Source organism: Strongylocentrotus purpuratus, unplaced genomic scaffold (genome assembly GCF_000002235.5).
Source record: "Strongylocentrotus purpuratus isolate Spur 01 unplaced genomic scaffold, Spur_5.0 spur5_scaffold_3, whole genome shotgun sequence".
In the NCBI taxonomy this organism is placed as follows: Eukaryota; Metazoa; Echinodermata; class Echinoidea; order Camarodonta; family Strongylocentrotidae; genus Strongylocentrotus; species Strongylocentrotus purpuratus.
Window position 1 is genome coordinate 5,828,833 of NW_022145609.1, and position 20,871 is coordinate 5,849,703.

General features: G+C 38.9%; 1 protein-coding gene across 1 annotated transcript; it reads right to left on the reverse strand.

The window, feature by feature from the left end:
* Positions 1-202: 202 nt before the first annotated feature.
* Positions 203-12,767, reverse strand: LOC115928679 (GPI ethanolamine phosphate transferase 2-like). Its single transcript, XM_030996409.1, has 13 exons — positions 12,659-12,767; positions 10,480-10,985; positions 9,744-9,953; positions 8,921-9,112; positions 8,166-8,307; positions 7,261-7,476; positions 6,635-6,846; positions 5,966-6,250; positions 5,098-5,378; positions 4,341-4,523; positions 3,489-3,858; positions 2,905-3,071; positions 203-2,328 (listed from the first exon to the last, which is right to left on the reverse strand). Exons 2-13 carry the CDS (start codon positions 10,936-10,938, stop codon positions 2,079-2,081), a joined length of 2,967 nt encoding a protein of 988 aa, XP_030852269.1. The 5' UTR covers positions 10,939-10,985; positions 12,659-12,767; the 3' UTR covers positions 203-2,078.
* Positions 12,768-20,871: the final 8,104 nt, after the last annotated feature.

The window sequence follows — 20,871 nt, forward strand, 5'->3', positions numbered from 1 at the left end:
AATGTGCAATCCTCTCAATTTTTCTACAATGCCATACTTTGTTTCATTAGTTTTCCTCTGTTGTATGTTCCATCCACTTATTCTTTCATCTCTTTCAATCAAACTCTAATCACCCCCCCCCCCCCCCCACCCTCAATCTCATTTTTAAGATCTTGAGCCTTGATTTTCAATACATTAAATGAACAAGAAGATACTCAATAAATGTCATCATAACCTTTTTATTTAAAATCATTATTTCAAAGGATAATAAATTCTATCATCACATATAGACTGTATACACAATTTCAGTCATATTGCAGTACAAAGAAGTGAGCAAAAAAATCTATATGCACCATCTGCATTTTGACAAAATAATTGAAGCTAACCCTTAATCATGAGCCACATGATAAAATAGTGGGAATGGTGAGTAGAAATGTCTAATTGATGAAGGAAAAACTAACAGAAGGAGAAGAAGTAAAAAAAAAAAAAGAAGGAATTTGCAGAGGTTAAAAGCATGGACTAGGATCAATTAGCAGTTTTGACCACTAATTCAGAATGATTCTCCAGGACGGAGAACGGTCCCTCTACAAACCTTTCTATCTTATAGTATGAACCATGACATTTCAAAATCAAATCGAACTAGTATAAAACATAAATACATAAAATCAAATTTATTTATCATAAGTCTGAGGAGCATATAAAAATGTGACTGCGATTTCCATCAGTATTAAACTTGTATACAAATAACAGTAAACAAATATATGCACTTACTTACCAGTAGACAATAATAGCAAAACAAATCAAATTCTGTAACATGGAATACTATTGCAACTAAAATCTTCCACAGAAAGCCCAGCAATATTGAAAGGTAATTATTGGTGAAAAGACATACCGGTAAATGGCATATTATGATTGCAGCACCAATAAATAAATTGTAAATATCATCAAGGCACTTCATTCTGAATTAAAACACTCAACATACACATATGACCTTCAAGATGGTATCGTTGTAGAAAAGTACAAATAACATAGATGTGAATAACAGTGGCAAGTATTGTTTTGGAAAGGAATTCAAAATAATGGATAATGGAACTTTTTGCCACATAAAAGATACCATGTGATTGTGGGTGAATAAAAAACTATGGTTACTGCTTAACATCCAATTGATGTTGACAATGGTGTTTACTGTTTGGCAAGTCCTTTATCCCCTAACCACTAATTGTTGTATATGAATGAGATTGTACGGTGATTTAAAAAAAAACAGAGTTTGAGTAAAGGTTCATTAAATGTTTACAGAAAATATAAAACCATAAAAAACATATTAACAAGAGCAAAGAGGAGATTTTAAAGTTTTCATATTAACAAGGAAAAACAAGCGAAATCATGACTCCACTACTGATTCATGGATACCAGAAATTAAATGGAGAGAAAACAGATGAGTATTTGATGTGGTGAATGAGCTGATAAATCATTGGATATTAAGTGCCACAGTCTCTTTTCTGTTTCTTTATTCAATCTCTTTCATTGTAAGATTCTTTTCAAGTCGAGGTACGTATGAATGGGCCAACAGTTTCCTCCATTTCAGTCATATATTGCACAATAGACTCACCATGTCATGGTGTAATATCAATTCACGAGACTTCTCACACATCTAGAAACCTTGTAGAGGTTTTTCTCTCTGTTCACCTAATGTACATGCGTCTGCATTTGCAAAGAGCTGACTGCACAGAACAAGAAAAAGGAAAGTCTTAAAACAATTTTAAGCACCAAAGATTCTTAGAATTTTTAAATATATGCATATCATTCTAATATTTACATTTGAATCTTTCGGAATGATAAATTTTAAATAAATAGCGTATTCTGAATAACTTTGTTATCTGGAATAAAGCTCCTCTTGACGTTGTCTCAACACACCCACCCTGACGTAGATCCAGCTGACGGCTAGAGCCAGTAGGAGCAGACCACATACCAAGCTTGTATGGACCCTATGGTAGAGAAGCTTGGAAGAGAATACACTCCATATGGACAGATGATAGCGCTGAATAACAATCTTTTTGAATGATAAATTTTCAATAAATAGAATCTTCTGAATAACTTTGTTATCTGGAATAAAGCTCCTCTTTCTGTGGTCTAGACACCCGGTCGTAGGTCCAGCTGAGAGCCAACACAAGTAGGATCAGACCACACACCAAGCTTGTATGGACCCCATCGTAGAGAAGCTTGGGGGAGAATACACTCCATACAAAGAGATGGTAGCGCTGAATGGTGGCAAGGACTGTGTAGGCTGCGATGGGTAGGCCACGGCTGAGGGCCAGAGTAAAGCAAGACTCCTCGACGGCACTGGAGAATCTGTTTTGAAATGACGGGGAAAGTAAGGGGTTTTATTACCAGTGGAAATATTTTATGTCAAATAACAATTTTACAACTTACATGAATCATAATTACAAGTGACCCAACCAAAGGTCTTTCCATTCTGCTTGATGCACGCAATTTGAATACAATCAAAGTGAGGGGAGGAGGAGGGAGATATCGTCTGCTCTATCAACATACCCCTTCAAAATACAGTGGGCTTGAAAAGGTTGAACAACCAATCTTCCTGTTTTTTCAGTAAACTATATATTAAAAGTGGTTAAGAAACCAGCTAATTTGCAATATCTATCAAGTTTGTAAGTCTATGATTCCTATACACAGGCCTGTATATTTTAGGTACATCATTCAACGAGCAGGCTGGCTGCTTTTTTTTCTTGAATAAATGATTTTTGTTTCTACAGTTCAAAAATTGTGGTTGCACAAGTTGCTGGCAGAGCTTGGTGCCCTCCAACCCCCCCCCCCCCCCCCCCTTTAAAAAAAAAAAAAATATCCAACTATTCCCAGATCGCTAGGGCAATCTTATGCCTGAGTTCTAGCCTCCATCAGTTTACTGACCTCTGTATATGATGTGTAGTAAGATAACCAGCTAGCTTGGTGAACCAGAGCAATGGACCAGCATAGGTTGAGATGAGAGTGAGAGATCCAGCTAGGATGAGGTTATACCCATCCAAACCAACATAGCCAGCTGATATATCCATGCTAGCTGCATTGTTAGAATTACCCTACAGACAAAACATAAACAAGATAATTTCATGAAGCATACTGCGTGACAAATAACTATGTATTCGAAATGTCCAACTATGGCATGATGCAATAAAGAATCCCTACAGAAAAATATAAATTGTAATTCATCATTAAGAATTGATGAGGTTTGATAATAAAGAATCCCTACAAAAAAATATAAATCGTAATCATTATTAAGAATTGATGAGGTTTGATAATAAAATACAATCAAAGTTCATTCACATTATATTTTACGAAAATTGGGGCTTAAGTTCTTCCCTAACTCTGTAAGCAATGTTTACACTTGTGCCATCGTGTCTGCTTTCACTTGTCATATAACACATGTCACAGAAATTCACAAATACGTGCAAGTCATAAATAAAAGGGTTACAATATTTGTTACAGCAAAAAAGTACCTGAGCATAAAAAGCAGCCTGTCCCATCCACACATGCACCAGGGTCACGACCCACACCTTCCACTGTAACCATGGTAACAGATGCCTATGAAGACAGTACTGCAGCAATACCAAGATGGCCACCACTGCACCGTTATGAGGCCTCAGGATGAGAGCGACCAGCATCAGCAGGGAAGAGTGGAAGTCCTCCAAGATGATGCCTGCAACGCCTCCAGGGTGATGATGGGGTGATGCAGTCCCATTCTCCATGGTCCCATCTGGGAAAGGGAGAGATGATGGGCCTGCTCTGATGGCCCGGACGCACTTGAATGCTGTGGCAAGGAGGGAGATGATGATGGTAGCATAGGTGAACCAGGCTTCTAGGATTCCCCTGGTAAGACACGAGTGAAACATGAAGAACATTCACAAATCTCTGATAATTAATGGAATTATTTGTCCATCTCAATGTATTTGTACGGTGTATATGTCTACTTCCCATTCAGATAAATGTATCTAGAGGAAATCTGAGGTGTGCTCTTCAGTGTACACGATTCAACTTATTTTTTAAATTCAATTTTTTTCTTTATATGTTAGTTTGTTGATGCTGTACATGTAGAGCAGGGTAAACTATTCAGATTGTTTGCTTCTCATTAAATGCTATTCCATTACATTAATTCAAGGTTAACTTTATAGACTCCTCCCTTCTAAATGAATTTGTCTAAATTTAATTGGGCTGAAACTTCACAAGATACAAGTATGAAAATCAATCACTTTTTCTCATCCCCCTGTTAAGGTTTTATTATATTCCATATTCATCTCGGTATTGTTATTTCTCTCATATTTAGAGGTGGAGGAGTATAGAAAACAGCTTACTTGGGAGACGATGGAATAGTGACTGGTAGGACGATGGCTCCTATTGCATTCCTGTACAGCACTGTACCAATGAATGATACAATCATGAAGGGTATATGCTTTCTTCTATCCAGAACCATTGTGACATAGATGATGGCCAGGCACACTGGTAGCAGAGCTGAGAGGTAGGATATATTTTCAGGCCTAGGAGAAAAATCAAACAATCGCTTTAAATAAAGACAAAGACATAGGCTCTGTTTCATAAAATTTGTTATCACTGACAAGTTTCAATAACTGTTATAAGCTACTGAAATTGTGGCATTTGATTGGTTAAGAGCAAATTTGTCATGGAAATCTAGCATTTGTTATTGATTGCAAGTTTTATGAAATGGGGCCCTGACCTGAAATTACATGAGCTCAATGTTTGGAATTGTAAATAGACTTTAAAAATCAAATTTTTTTAAACATGCTGAAAAGGGAACAACAGAATTGTTACTGGATATATGGTTTACTCCGACCCACTAAATACAAAACATGAGGGAAAATGAATTCAAGCTCTGGGTAGAATTCCAAATTCAATTGATATAACAATAGTTCTTCATTCTTATCTTAGGTTAAAGAAGAGAGAGACAAAAAACTTATTTCAATGCTCCTTTCAAATAATTATAACTTCTTTTCAACAGCCTGAAGGCGGCGAGACATTTTATGATGTATACAATTTGTTGATATCTATACCAATCGTATGCTACCATCTTTATACCACTATCACATAGCCTACCTGACAAACCAGTCTCCTATGTCTGTTAGATTGGCCCACTCCACACCAGTCTGATTCCATGCTCTCAGCACCCTCATCAGACATGTGCACAGGAAGGCAATGCTGCTTAGTCTCATGTTACAGGACAGACAGCAGGACAGACACACGCCCAGCATTAGGGTCATGGTGTTGAAGTACCAAGTCTGGTGCTCCTCCTCGACAAAACTGCTGGAGGCAAGGCTGTAGGTGTGGAGAAGACTGCCTCCTATCAGGCTTACTTCTGTGATGGTTAAAGCAGGGTTCTGGTAAAATGAAACAGACCAAACATATGTGATGTTACAAGTGTGCAATCACCAATAAATGCCATAGTTTCTGAGTGATATTTTGAACGTTTGACCCATATGTGAATAATCTGAACACAGGTAGAGATGAATTTGTCCACTAAGGAAAGCAGAAGTGGTCACTGTTAAAAGGTCGTTTACGAAGACAAATTATACAATACCAATTCTTCTCAGATGAGTCCATGTGAGTGACCTTTATAGACAGGTACCCTTTATATCAAAGTCACTATAGGCTCATTCAATATGACGAGGTAAACCACTGTGTGTGTGTTTTTTATGACGTATTAAACATAATCCCCTTCGCATTACTGTATCTTATAACACACAGATAGTCAGTAAGCGCAGGAGCTTTGTTGCACGCAGCAACTTTTTTTATCCCCACTTGTCATTTGTTTCAGTGTAAAACAATGCCTCCAGCACCACCTTTGAGGCAGACTCAGCAGAGGCATAAAAAATGCTAAGGTAGACCATTAACACCACCCCAATTTCCCACATCATATATAAACGAACCATCAGACATTTAGACTGGACATCACACAAAAACCTACCTTGATTGTTTCAATGAAATGGGCGTAAGCGTTGAGAGGAGTTAATGCCAACACCATCATGCAGAATCCACAGATCATCACAAACATCAAGAAAAGAAATAGAGATGTGCTGGATCCTGAGCAGAGGACATCCCTGTTCTCTCCACCAAGGCCACTACACATCCCGATCTGGATGACACTTGTTACTAGGCAACAGACGAGGATGGCTGCGGCTGCGTTGGTGAGATGGGAGCTGGGCCGGTTGGCTTGGGAGGAGCCCATCTCAAGAACAAGCAAAATGAAGACCTGCAAAGAGGGTGGGTATTAAATTCCTTTAAATTATATTTGGTCTTTTTTTGAGAGAGATTCAGTTAGCTGATAAGATGATGGGTCAAACATTTCTGGAAGGCACTTCTCACTTAACTTAACTGCCCTAGAGAATTGCTGGGAGAGACTAGGTTGAATCTAGCAACAGGCTATTGGGAAGGATAATACAAAATTCCTGTCACTGTAAAAAGTGTGATTCTACCCTCTCCAATCTAAACTTAATTCTTTACACCAAAGAATTTGTCATAATAGGACCAAGGTAATGTCCATATATCAATGGGTGGGGTGGTATATCCCATCTAATTTATAACTTGTGCTATGTATCAGTAATCCTTAATCCTAGAAAATGATCACCATTCTTACCATCCAGAGTAGCAGCATTCCTGATGCCATAGCATGCATGTCATACTGAGAGAGCGTGCTGGTGATCCTATCTCTCATGGTATGCAGAGCTACCACATACTGCTCCACGGCCCTCTCACCTATGTTCAACTGATTCTGAGAAGTGAGAGATGTCTCTGTATTCAGCCACCTACTGTGGAGTCTCACAGCCTGCATCAGCTTTAGTTTGGCATCTGTGCATAAAAAATGTAAAGAAATTCAGTCAAATGGCACATAATCTAACATTGTATTGGCTTAAGTCACAACTCTTGTATTCAAAATTACAAAAAAGAGCTTTTGAATGAAAATTACAAACTTATTACATGGTAAGTCTTTAGTGTTCAAATATTTCATTTTGATAATAATAATAATAATAATATTTAATTGATAAGGTTATTCATGAGGTGCAAGATGCAGCAGATCTACTTGATGATGAAAATGAGAAAATTATTCCAAGACACATTTTTAATTTGTTCATTAAGTTAGACAATTATGGTCAACATTTAGTGCTCCGTAAATCGGTGGCCTAAAAGAACTCTACCCACTTCGTTAGGATTAAACCTGAACACTTTTATAAAAACTGCCCTTGTTCCTATTCCTATCCTCACCTTCATCACTTTTGCCTGCGTTTTTCTGATGTACGGCCATGAGCTGGTATCCATTGAGCTGCAGCGCCCTCAGTTGTTCACGCATGGCCAGGCTACCATTGAGGACCTGTGGTATTGCGCAACCAAGGCTGTTCTGAGGGATGGGATGGCCCAGGAGGAGGGAGAGGGTCGGCGCCATGTCTATTTGCAGGACATCGAGAATAGTTGCCTTCATACCTGAAGTAGAGAGAGAGAGAAGACAATTTACGAGAAAAAATATGTTACCCTTCAAGAAGATTTCATTGCCAGTTGCGCACGATACTGATGTGCATAAGATGCTTAAAACATCTACTTTTCAAGTAAAATAAAAAAGACACCAAAATTTGTACTCTTCCAACTGAAAATCCAGATAGGATCATAGATCTGGATTGTGGATCACCTTGTAATATGCATTGCTCTTTCATAAATTTTCATTACATGAAATGCTCAAACAAGTCACAAAGAGCTTTCCTTCTTCTTCACTTTTGTTCGCCTTAAGAATTCATTTTTTTCTATCATAATGTTCCTTTCAAAATTAAAATGTTTAGGGAACCTCTATTAGCATTATTTTCCAGAAGAATGCAAAGTTCTGAATCTCGGAGCAAAATTCAATTTGTTATTCAAACCTGTTTAAACCGAACCAGCTTCATACAAGGGCTACCTGTCTACAAAGATTAAATTTTGTTTTCCTTGAGTGGTGAATCTCTTTGACAACTGTAGTACTGCATTAAAGGAGCTAAAAGGGTCCAGTAAATAAAATTCTTCTGGTTAAAGACCACTAATTGTATTATTTGATTGTTTTTGTACACAGGTTTGGCTTTATTTCCAACTTTCCATGTACAACTAAATGCCTCCCATCTTTCTGTGTATGTTTTGACTGATTGTACCTTTGCCTCCAGAGTATGCAGAGCTGATGAAGACCAAGGGGGTGAGAACTTCGCCCCTTGATGCTCCTCCATGGCTACCTGCTTCACTCATTCCATGGTCACCACAGAGGACGAGCAACGAGGGCAGGGAATTCTCATCATCCTGTAAAAATGATCGGCGAGAATAGAAATTGTGAAAGAGTCAGGTACAAGAACAGAAGTCATTACCAATAACTGCAATAATAAAGAAATTGTAATACTAATTGCACTTTGTATTGGCTGGAAGCACCTGTTTGTGCTTCTGAAGTATTTCAACCCTTGTCATAAGTGTTTGTCAATGTACAAAATAGTGTGGCAGTATTAAAAGTAATAAGTAGACTGAAGTTGCATGAAAAAAAGCTTTGTATGCAAATGGCAGAACTTCCAATGTTTATACATTTCAAAGTGTTATCCCACTTCTCGCTAACATTGCAATGTCATGTAGCCTAGTCAATGGATGTGTAATAGCTAAAGGCCTTAATTATTATGGTCCTACATACATGTATGTTCAAAACAATGGTTTTCAAATGATGCTTCTTGTAGTCCAAGTGAGCCTTTACTTGCTACTTCATTTTGCTACCTACATAATTTTCTGATTCAATATAATGATAAAAGTTATCTCCCCAACCATAGTGAACAAACATCAGCATGGCTTAAATACAACTTAATGGCATACAATGAGTTTTGCTATCTCAAACAATAAATAAAAGACAACTGATTATATATAGTCACCCCACCTGCTTCAGCAAAGTTTGATGAATTTTCTTGAGAATGTTGTCCATCTCTCGTAGCTTTGGCTTGACCAGAGGACTGTAAGGTCCACCCAGATGACCAATGTGATCCAGACCAAGGTAGTGAAGGATGATGGCATCCCAGTCAGAGGAGTTCTTGAGGGCAGGCTCCACGTTGCGGGTCACATTATTGTCAACCTTGGGAGATATACATATACATGTCATGTCAAAGCAGTGCATTTTGATAATCTAGACTATTTGTAAAATAGTAAAATGAAGTATTTTCTATATTTTTTATAATACAAAGAACACAGTATTGACATTTAAACCATAACAGAGAAATTTTAAAATCTATTCTGAAATCGTAAAACATCATTACAACATTCAATACATATCTAACATAACTATATATTTCAAAGATTTCTTTATACAAAGTAAACAGGTCTTCATCATACACTTCCTATCTCTTTATTTCAAGTTCTTTATCCCTTTCTCACCCTTTCCTCTCTTCCATTCTGGTATACACAACGCAAATTGATGCTTAAAAGAATTCAAGCCTTCTTCTTTCCAAAATAATGTTTGGGTTATTAACTACAAACAATTTGAGCAGTTTGTCAAATATGACAAATATTTTTGAAGAAATACTAATTGCTACTTTGAATTGAATTGAATCCTTAATTTCTGCCCCCTAAATCTCTGTCTGTCCCTTTTTCTCTCTATGAATCTTCCTATAAATCTCTCAACGTTTTTTTAAAATATGATATACCTTTCTCTGTCCGACCATCTTATTCCAATTCTCACTCTCACGCTAACAATTTCTCCATGTTACCTCAGTGTAATCAGTCACAAAGAAGGATGTGGTTCCGTCCGTCTTGTGAAACTGGCCCGGGAACATTCTCATCCATGTATCATCGCCATAGAGATGAATCCTCTTCTGACTCAGGTACATCTGAAGGATAATGTTGTCCTCTTGAAGAGCTTTGGAATCCAGGTTGATCACAAAGTCAATAAACCCAGGAACGGTCCCAGTCGTGATGCCCTGTTGGATAAGCAATAAGGCACACCACATAGATATTGAATGAAGTAACTATATTCCTTCATCTGATTTTGAATTATTAAAAAAGATGGATTGAACCTAGGACCTTTCCTTCTACAAATGAATGCTTCATATACCTAACAAGCATAGTTATAATTGCCTCTGAATATCTGTGATCTAAATTTGAAAACTGGTTTAGAAAATCACTAGGGAGATAAGGAGATGTGTGTTGGTCTAGCAGTAATGCCATGGTATGGACAGCTCTCTGTCTTTACCTACAAACCGACTCAGACGGACCCTGATTAGAGACTGAGTCACATCTTTCAGATGGTGATGTTAAAGGTCGGTCCCCAGATGTTAATAATCATATCTGATCGATACACAACTGTAAAAACCCAATTATGCACACACATACTGATTTTAAATAAAATGTCTACATGTAGGTGTCGACATAAGATTTGGCAAAAAGAGTTTTCACTTCCAAAACAACATTTGTATCATCAGGTTTAAAATATGATACTGTGCATACCTTAATCCTAGGCATGGTCACAGTAGGAACATGGGCCTTGGCTACAAAGCTCTTTGTCTCTCCTTTGTCTATCAAACCTCTTGTGTAAGGCATCAAATCAGGACCTCTTTCTCCTATGACAAAATCAGCTCTCAAGCCATCGATCAGCATAATGACTATCTTGCCAAACGTTGGACGGACTGGTGGTGCCAATTCAATATTGAGGTCTTCTCCATCTTCTTCTGCTTCGTTCAAGTCCACTGCAGCCTGGAGGAAGTCCTCCCCGAAGCTCTCGGTGTCGTAGTCCTTCCTCTTCCAATTGTCACTTGCAGCCGTTGGCTCGCCGGGGAGGTTCCTGAAAGTGGCATGTCCAGGGATTGCAGCCTTCAAGGGGAAGAATCCTTTGAGGAAGAGAGCCAAGCCAAATAACTCTCCAAGGACACAGGTAATGAGGATGAATGTCCTTCCTCTCATGACCATGTTTGATATGAGCAACTTGTATTTGGATGGATGCAAACTATGGTGCACTGTGTAATGGTAAAAGAACAGTAATGGTTGTTAATATCTTACCCTGTCAACATTCAAGATTTGAGATTCATACATGTCACTCGAGAATGTGATGTAAAAAACCCAGCCTTTTTCGTATATAGATTTCTAGATCTAGTCTATCGGATCATGATTATCAACAAAGCAAATTCTCGTAAGAGAGCCAGAGTGAATTTTTTTTCTGATGGATATCACATCTCAGAGTCAGACTTAGATCTAGATCTAGTTCATTAATCATCAAGAACACATGGATGGCAAATTTTGGGTTAACTTACTGACCGAGTCTTAATTGGAAAGGCCAGGGACCAAACCAAGGCAAGACTAAGAAGAGCGGGCTAAGAAATAAACCCAGAGCGTAGGCGCGACGCAGGCACAAGTAAGTAGAGTCTACATCACGACAATAATACTGTTTTTTTTTTAACATGGCTCTCCACCAAACGCAAATGCAATCAATAATCATATGCCATCATATTTCATAAATCACCAAGCAATTTCTCTTCTTCTTCTTCTTCTTCCAGTAGAGTAAAGGAGCCGGTTTTCGGCCACTTAAGACAAAATCCTATTTTTTGGACACTTTACTTCCTATTTATTATCATTTTTTGTTCAAATCATGAAGCAAATATTATTATTATTTAAACAAAACAAGAATCCCAGAAAAAAATCACGAATTGCCATGACAATATTCCTTTCAATTTTCACTGTTTCGGAGTCAGTTTTCGGCATAGCATACCAGTTTTCGGCAGCATGTACAAAGTCAATAGGAAGCGCGCGCACGCGCCGTGCGTTTCCGCGCTAATCTATAGCACTAGCGGGCGGAGCAGATATCCCACGCCGGAGCTCCCCGGAGCTCGCCAGGCCGAAAACTAGTACTGCGGTGATCGGATATTGGAATCTGAATTAGACAGAGATATCGTGTGCGCGTTGCGGTGCGCGGCTGCATTGATTTAATACATGCGATGAGATACTTTTGAGCTTGCAACTAGCACAAAATCGGGCTCTAAATCTGAAAAATACTTGAAATAAAGCTCATTTTATGGTACCCATATTTCTTACAGACACGCGTAAGATAGACTACTCGATTTTCAGATTTGGGTAGCGGGACCGCCGATTACATCGCTAAAATGTGATATTTTAGGATATATTTTTCATTGCAAATGTGGTTCTTCAGTGACACTGGCATCGTATGGTATGTGTGGGATATGTGTTATGCTATTATGCGATGTATTTTAGAGGGATTTTACCTTGCATCCAACCAATCGGCCGAAAACTGGAGCTGGCCGATTACCGGCTCCTTTACTCTAGTCCGCCGTTGGCGTATTATCGTACTTTGTGCTTGTCAAGCGTAACTTAGGCCTAGGTCAATTCAAAGCAGTAAAGCCGTCAATTCAAAGCAGTAAAGCCTTCAATTCAAAGCAGTAAAGCCGTCACTAAAGTAAAGAGTAAAGTTAATAAGGTAAGCAGCAGAGACTGCCGTGGCCGTGGCGTGGAGCCCAGCTCCGGCGCGGAGCGGCGCTGGCCCGGGAATCCTGCCGAGGTGGCCGACCATAACTCGATCGAGCAAACTAAGAAAAAGGGAAGATAGTTTCAAAGGAGCTCATGGTTCCACATGACGTTATTTCTCATCGTTTAAAAAATGACAAAGTGATTTTCTTACCTGAAACGAGGAATATGCTCCCGGATCCTCCTAGATTAATTTCTCGGCCACGGCAACTAAAAACTAGGATCTAGTAAAACTGAACCCTAATAGAGATCTATATAAGGACTCTAGAGGGCGTACATCCTGACGGTAAATTTTCGCTGATAAGAATTCCAGAATTTGTTTATGATGGTGGAAGTTGTTTATGACTTTGTATATTTAGGACTCTAGTCCGCCGTGTCCGCGGTGTTTGTTATAATGGTAACTTTAAAAAAGCAATTGCTAAACAGGTCACACAAGCTCGAAAGGCAATGTATAGTATGTTAGTAAAGGCAAAAAGGTTGCATTTATCTGTTGATACACAATGTCATTTATTTGATCACTTAGTTTTGCCAATTCTATTATATGGTGCTGAGGTCTGGGGCTATGAGTGTATAGATCAACTTGAAGTTTTCCAAAGAAAATTTTTGAGAACGATATTGTTTGTAAATAAGTGTACACCTGACTGCATGGTTTATGGTGAAACTGGACGTGGTAAAATACTCGATAAAATTAAGTGCAGGATGATTGGATATTGGGTTAGATTAGTTAAAGGAAAGCAATCAAAGTATTCATTGATTCTTTTTAAGTTTCTGTTGCAGTTGCAAAGTGAAGGACAAAGTTTAGTTAATATAAAGTCACAATGGGTCGAGTTTCTTGCAGACAGTTTTGACTATGCAGGACTTGGGAACGTCTGGCGAGCTCAAGGAGAAGGATATAGTGCTGCCTGGATTATGAATACTATGAAAACCAGGCTTTCTGACATGTCTATTCAGGAATGGAGCGCAGCTACCTGGTCAAATCGTATTTGCACGAACTATAGGATGTTTAAGAATGAGTTGGTTTATGAATAGTACCTGCAGATATTATGTCAGAAGGAAGCAATAACTTTAAGTAAATTTAGATGCAGAACACATAGATTACCATTTAATAACTTTGTATTAAGCGCTATATAAATGTAATTTATTATTATTATTATTATAAAGGTAGATTTGATGCAAATGTAGTAGATGATTTGCAATGCCCACTCTGTACACCAACAGATATTGGTGATGAATTTCATTATATTTTTGTATGTCCATTTTTTCAAAATGAAAGAAAAATGTAAATACAAAATAACTTGTGTGGTAGTAGCTTAAGACCAAGTGCGTTGCACATGGATAAGGTTTTTAACAGTGGCGGATCCAGGAGGGGGCACAGGGGGCACGTGCCCCCCCCCCCCGGCCAAAAAAATATGTTAAAATCAGGCCTTAATTCGCCCAAAATGTACTTAAAAACAGGAACGTGCCCCCGGCAACAAAAAAATATTAAAAATGATGTTTAAAAAAAAAAAAAAAAAAAAAAAAAAATATGCCAATGGCTGACATAAAAAGGTGACTTTATCCCCCCCCCCCCCAACGGAGGAAAATGTCAAATTGAAAAATTTCTTGACCCCCCCCCCCCCCAAAAAAAAAAAAAAAAAAATAGTGTCCTCTTACCGGGACCCATGTCCAACGTCAGCCTCATTCAAACTTATATAGGGCCTCTTAACAGTATAGATACAACCAAGGCACCACTCCCCTCCTACACTTGCTCAAATGTAGGTAACTAAATCATAAGGGGCCTTAATAAATGACCCCCCCCCCCCGCAAAAACAAGATCATGAGAGAGAGAGAGGAAAAAAAGGGCCCCTTTTCTTTTCTTAACCCGATCTACACCTTGTTGGCGTAAAAAATCGACACTGATCTTTACCTATCTGTTTTAAGTTTGCTGGAGGAGGCCTTCCCCTTCGCCCCCCCCCCCCCCGTTCTACACGTTGTTGGCGGGATTATTCGCAGGTGTTCTCCCTTCTTTAAACCCTTTTTCTTTCCTTCTTCCTCTTTTTTGTTCCCTTTTAGCTCTCCCTTTTCCCTTGTCCTTCCTTACCCCCTTTCGGGGTGGGGGGGGGGCGTGGGTGAGGGGGGGGGGGGGGCAAGGGCCTTTTGGCCGCCCCCGAACTACAACTTGTTGGCGGGAAAATTGCAACTGATATCCCGCTCTTTTCTTTTCTTCGTCCTTTTTTTTCTATCCTTCCCTTTATCTCCTCTTTTCCTTTTTTCTTTCCCTTTCCGTCCTTCTCTTTTATTTTTTTAGCGGGGGAGGGGGGGGGGGGAGTTTACAAATGGGAGGCAAGGCCCTTCCCCCCCCCCCCCGATCTGCTTCTTTTCCCCCTTTTTCGTCTTCTTCTTCTTCTTTCTTTCCCTTTCTCTCCTCTTTCCCTTCTTTTCCTTTTCTCTCTCTTTCTACCTCTTTTTTGTTTTTTTTGCGGGGGGTGGGGAGGGGGCAAAGCCCCCTCGGCCCCCCTGGATCCGCGCCTGCCTTTAAGGGGTAGCTGCGCCTGTCGTCGGATAGCTAAAAGTACTACCAACTAAAAGCACAGTGATAACAACTAAAAGTGAACCAGGTAATCGCAGTGAGCCATAGTGGTCTCATGGATAGGCGACCGCCTAGTAAGTGAGAAGTATCAGGTTCAATCCCCAGCTAGTATATTTTTTTAAGAAAAAGAAAAAAAAAAGGGCCTATGTTGAGGGGGATCAGTGTAGAAAAAAATAATAGGGAGCCCCTTTGGGTTTTTTTTTTTTGTAGGGGGGGGGGGGTCGTCAGCTAGCTGGCGGTCGTCAGCGTAGCCGGCGGTCGTCAGCGTAGCCGGCGGTCGTCAGCGTAGCCGGCGGCCGGTAGCGTTAGCCCCAAAGCCATGTCCAATTTTTAAACTACATTCAAGAGTCCCTTATTGCCAGGGTAAACAAGTTTTTTACATTTTCAGTACTACTTTCTTCCTTTTATTCACTCTCTACACTCCCATGCTATCCTTTTCCAGTCTGTAAACAACTTTACAACATGAATTCAATGATGGGCAAGGTTTTACTTCTTATATTAAAGTGCCCAAACTTCGCGAGGTGAAACAAAGGGTCTTTCAATAATCAAGTCTATTCAAGCCCAATATGGGTAACAACTGGCCTGCATACCCGAGCAGAATCATTTTGTGCTCGACAAAGACACACAGCCTTGGGTAAAGAGGTCCATTATTATTATTTTTTTTAGTTATATTTTTCATTTACAGTATACTATTAAATATCAGGAATATTGGATGCTCTGTTTCAAATACAGTCCAGATTGCCGAGCAATGAATTATCTCATGCTTCTTGTTCAAAACCATATCTAACTGGTTTTTAAAACGGTATCATTTTAATTTCCATTTCCCAGCATTATTTTGAACTGTCTTGAACTGAAGTTGTTTTCCTTTCTTATATTTCGATACCATTACGTCATCTTTCTATGGGGATATTCAAAGTGCGTGTCCTCCATGCAGACAAGGAGAAAGACCTCCTCAGTACCTTTATGGACAATACATCAACATAATGCGGTCACTGTTGCAATGTCAGGACTGCTATTATTACCTCTTATGTAATCCTCGCAATTGACAAAAATATTCCGTCAATGAAGGGAGGGTCGGGTTTTTTTTTCTTTCTTCAATTCATTAATTGATGCCATGTCAGAAAGAGCTGAATAATTTGTTACGTAACTATTCAAACATTGCCGGTGCAAGCTATTGAACACGGAATCGAATAGCCAAGCTTCCCTATTCATTGGTGCCCTGTTATAGAATTCGTAGCATATCCTAAATGGAATAGATCCGTGTTCTGGTCATTATGCTATGTCAGGGCAGTGGCCTATTTTCATATCACTTGAAGTTTAAGTCAGCAGTTTGCAAAATAAATGAAAATAACATAAAACCTCACTATTATATCAGAAATATCAGTAACTGAAAAAAAAACATTTACGGGCAATCTTGACAACATCGGACTGCAAAAGTATGAATAATTATGCATCCCGAAATCGTTAAATCAGTAAATCAACATATTAAAGTCATTAACATGCAAAAAGTGCTATAAGACCAAGAAGCGAACCAGTTAGTAGCAGTGAGGCAAAGTGGTCTTGTGGATAAGACTGATCGCTTCACAACGCAATGTATGTATGTACTCAGGTTCGACTCCCAGCTTTTTCTTTATACCTCATGTTATTTTTTTTATTTTTTTTCTTTACCCATAATATTGACGTGTCCATCTCCTTTTTTAAAGGGGACACCCCCCCCCTCAACAAAGAAAAAATAGCATGTAATACTCTTTCTTTAACAAGCGACTCTCTGAATTAGTCAGAAAACATCTTTTGCTACATCTACAACAATTAGTGTAAGTATGAAGAATACATGAAGATTAGCAATGTGACACTTTAGTCTAGTGGGTAGGCAATCGTCTGATAACTGGAAGGTATCGGGTTCGACCCCCAGCTGTTGCGTTTTTTTCTTTTGCTACATCTACAACAATAAGTATAAGTATGAAAAAAAAACATGGAGATTAGCAATGTGACACTTTAGTCTAGTGGGTAGGCAATCGCCTGGTAACTGGAAGGTATTGGGTTCGACCCCCAGCTGTTGCGTTTTTTTCTTTTGCTACATCTACAACAATAAGTATAAGTATGAAGAAAAAAAACATGGAGATTAGCAATGTGACACTTTAGTCTAGTGGGTAGGCAATCGCCTGGTAACTGGAAGGTATCGGGTTCGACACCCAGCTGTTGTTTTTTTTTTAATCTTTGAAAAAGAAAAACTGATGTCAAACCCATTTTGATCTCACTCAAAGTCCATATTTATTGCTATTCTCTTAATTGATCTATACAATGAGCTTGCAATTAACTTGTAAGCAAGGTAAAGTATTATATTTACGAAGTACAAGAAGGACAGGAATCCTGTTTTATCTATTTATCAAACATTATTACATTCAATACTTTTTCAGTCCCAATGAGAGAGGGAGAGAGAGAGAGAAAGAGAAAGAGAGCCAGAAAGAGACAAGTGAAGAGAACCCAATACACCTCATCAGTGTAATAAAGTCTGATGATCTTAATCTACATACTTACTTCAAATATTTTGCCGGGCAGATATTATTATTTATAAAACAAACCAATTTTGGAGTTTTATAATAAATATTATTGTTGTTGTTGTTGTTGATGTAAAACAATGAGAAAATAGGGACCTTTCGCGGGGGGGGGGGGGGGGAGCAATGTAGAAAAAAACTACAGGGGAGCCTTGGGATTTTTTTTTTTTTTTTGGGGGGGGGGTGGGTATCGGCGCGGATTCAGGATTTCTTAGGGGGGCCCAAACTTGAAATCAATTTGAAATTTAATGTGCTGAAATAAAAAAAAATCGTGCCGGCCGATATTTCACTCAGTGGTAGAGGGGGAAGGGTGGGGGGGGGGGGGGGGGGGGGGGGGGGGGTAGAGAGCACTATTTTTTTTGTTTGGCCCTCGAAAATTTGAAAAATCACCCCCCCCCCCCCCCGCAATCGACAGCTAGCTGGCAATCGACAGCTAGCTGGCAATCCCAAAGCCATGTCCATTTAAAAACTGCATTCAAGAGCCTCTTATTGCTAGGTTTACAACGTTGTTTTACATTTGAAATTATAATTTCCTAGCTATATTCACTCTCTACAGTCCCGTACTATCCCTTTTTCAGTCTGTAAACAACTTTGCAACACGAAAACAATGATGAACAGGGTTTTACTTCTCGTATAAATTTATTAGAAGCGCCCTATGTCATTTTGCACGAAGTGATACAAAGGGCCTTTCAAATTTAAGTCTATTGAAAGCATTCCCCCACCTAGCCTGTATGACCGAGCAGAATCATTTAGTGCTCAACAATAAAAATCCACAGTCTTGGCTAAAGAGGTCCATTATTTGTTTGTTTATTTAGTTATTTTATTTAATTGACATTGTACAGTACTATTAAATATCAGGTATATTGGATGCTCTGTTTTAAATACAGTCAAGATTGCCGAGCAATGAATTACATCCTGCTTCTTGTCCTCAAACCATATCTTTCTGGTTTTTAAAACGGTATCATTTGAATTTCCATTTCCAAGCATTATTTTGAACTGTCCCGAAATTGTTTTCCTTTCTTTAAATGAGACTACAGCCCCAGTCTAAAGTGCTTGTCCTCCCAGACAAGGACAAAGAGCCTCTTCGGTAGGTTTAGGGACAATGCATCAAAATAACGCGGTCATTGTTGCAATGTCAGGAATGCTATTATTACCACCTCTTTGGTAATCCTCGCATTTGACCAAACAAAAGTCACTCAATGAAGGGAGGGTCAGGTTTGTTTTCAATTCACTAATATTATTGATGCCATGTCAGAAAGAGCTGAGTAGTTTGTTACGTAACTATTCAAAAATTGCAGGTGCAAGCTATTGAAAACAGAATCGAATAGCCAAGCTTCCCTATTCATTGGTGCCCTGTTATAGAATTCGTAGCATATACTGAATTGAATAGACCCGTGTTCTATTCATTATACTATGTGAGGGCAGTGGCCTCTTGTCATATCACTTTAAGTTTAAGTCAGCAGTTTGCAAATTAAATGAAATAAACATAAAACCTCACTATTATATCAGTAATATCAGTAACTGAAAGAAAAAAAATACGGGCAATCTTGACAACATCGGACTACAAAAATGATGATAATAATGCATCCCGAAAGCGTCAAATCAGTAAATCGGCTCATTTTGTAAAGTCATTAGCATGCAGAAAGTGTTAACAACAAAAAGCGAACCAGTTATCACGGTGAGGCAAAATGGTCTTGTGGATAAAAGTGATCACTTCACAATGCAATGTACTCGGTTCGAGTCTCAGTTTCTCCTTTATATAAACCCATGTTATTTTTTTTTCTTCACTCTATAATATTGACTTGTCATCTCTTTTTTAAAGGGACACCCCCCCCCCTCAACAAAGAAAAAATAGCATGTAATACTCTTTCTTTAACAAGCGACTCTCTGAATTAGTCAGAAAACATCTTTTGCTACATCTACAACAATTAGTGTAAGTATGAAGAATACATGAAGATTAGCAATGTGACACTTTAGTCTAGTGGGTAGGCAATCGTCTGATAACTGGAAGGTATCGGGTTCGACCCCCAGCTGTTGCGTTTTTTTCTTTTGCTACATCTACAACAATAAGTATAAGTATGAAAAAAAAACATGGAGATTAGCAATGTGACACTTTAGTCTAGTGGGTAGGCAATCGCCTGGTAACTGGAAGGTATTGGTTCGACCCCCAGCTGTTGCGTTTTTTTCTTTTGCTACATCTACAACAATAAGTATAAGTATGAAGAAAAAAAACATGGAGATTAGCAATGTGACACTTTAGTCTAGTGGGTAGGCAATCGCCTGGTAACTGGAAGGTATCGGGTTCGACACCCAGCTGTTGCTTTTTTTTAATCTTTGAAAAAGAAAAACTGATGTCAAACCCATTTTGATCTCACTCAAAGTCCATATTTATTGCTATTCTCTTAATTGATCTATACAATGAGCTTGCAATTAACTTGTAAGCAAGGTAAAGTATTATATTTACGAAGTACAAGAAGGACAGGAATCCTGTTTTATCTATTTATCAAACATTATTACATTCAATACTTTTTCAGTCCCAATGAGAGAGAGAGAGAGAGAGAGAAAGAGAAAGAGAGCCAGAAAGAGACAAGTGAAGAGAACCCAATACACCTCATCAGTGTAATAAAGTCTGATGATCTTAATCTACATACTTCAAATATTTTGCCGGGCAGATATTATTATTTATAAAAACAAACCAATTTTGGAGTTTTAAAATAAATATTATTGTTGTTGTTGTTGTTGATGTAAAACAATGAGAAAATAGGGACCTTTTGCGGGGGGGGGGGGAGCAATGTAGAAAAAAACTACAGGGGAGCCTTGGGATTTTTTTTTTTTTGGGGGGGGGGGGGGTGGGTATCGGCGCGGATTCAGGATTTCTTAGGGGGGCCCAAACTTGAAATTAATTTGAAATTTAATGTGCTGAAATAAAAAAAAATCGTGCCGGCCGATATTTCACTCAGTGGTAGAGGGGGAAGGGTGAGGGGGGGGGGGGTGGGGGGGGGGGGGGGGGGGGGAGAGAGCACTATTTTTTTTGTTTGGCCCTCGAAAATTTGAAAAATCACCCCCCCCCCCCGCAATCGACAGCTAGCTGGCAATCGACAGCTAGCTGGCAATCGACAGCTAGCTGGCAATCGACAGCTAGCTGGCGGCGGTAGCGGGTAGCCCCAAAGCCATGTCCATTTAAAAACTGCATTCAAGAGCCTCTTATTGCTAGGTTTACAACGTTGTTTTACATTTGCAATT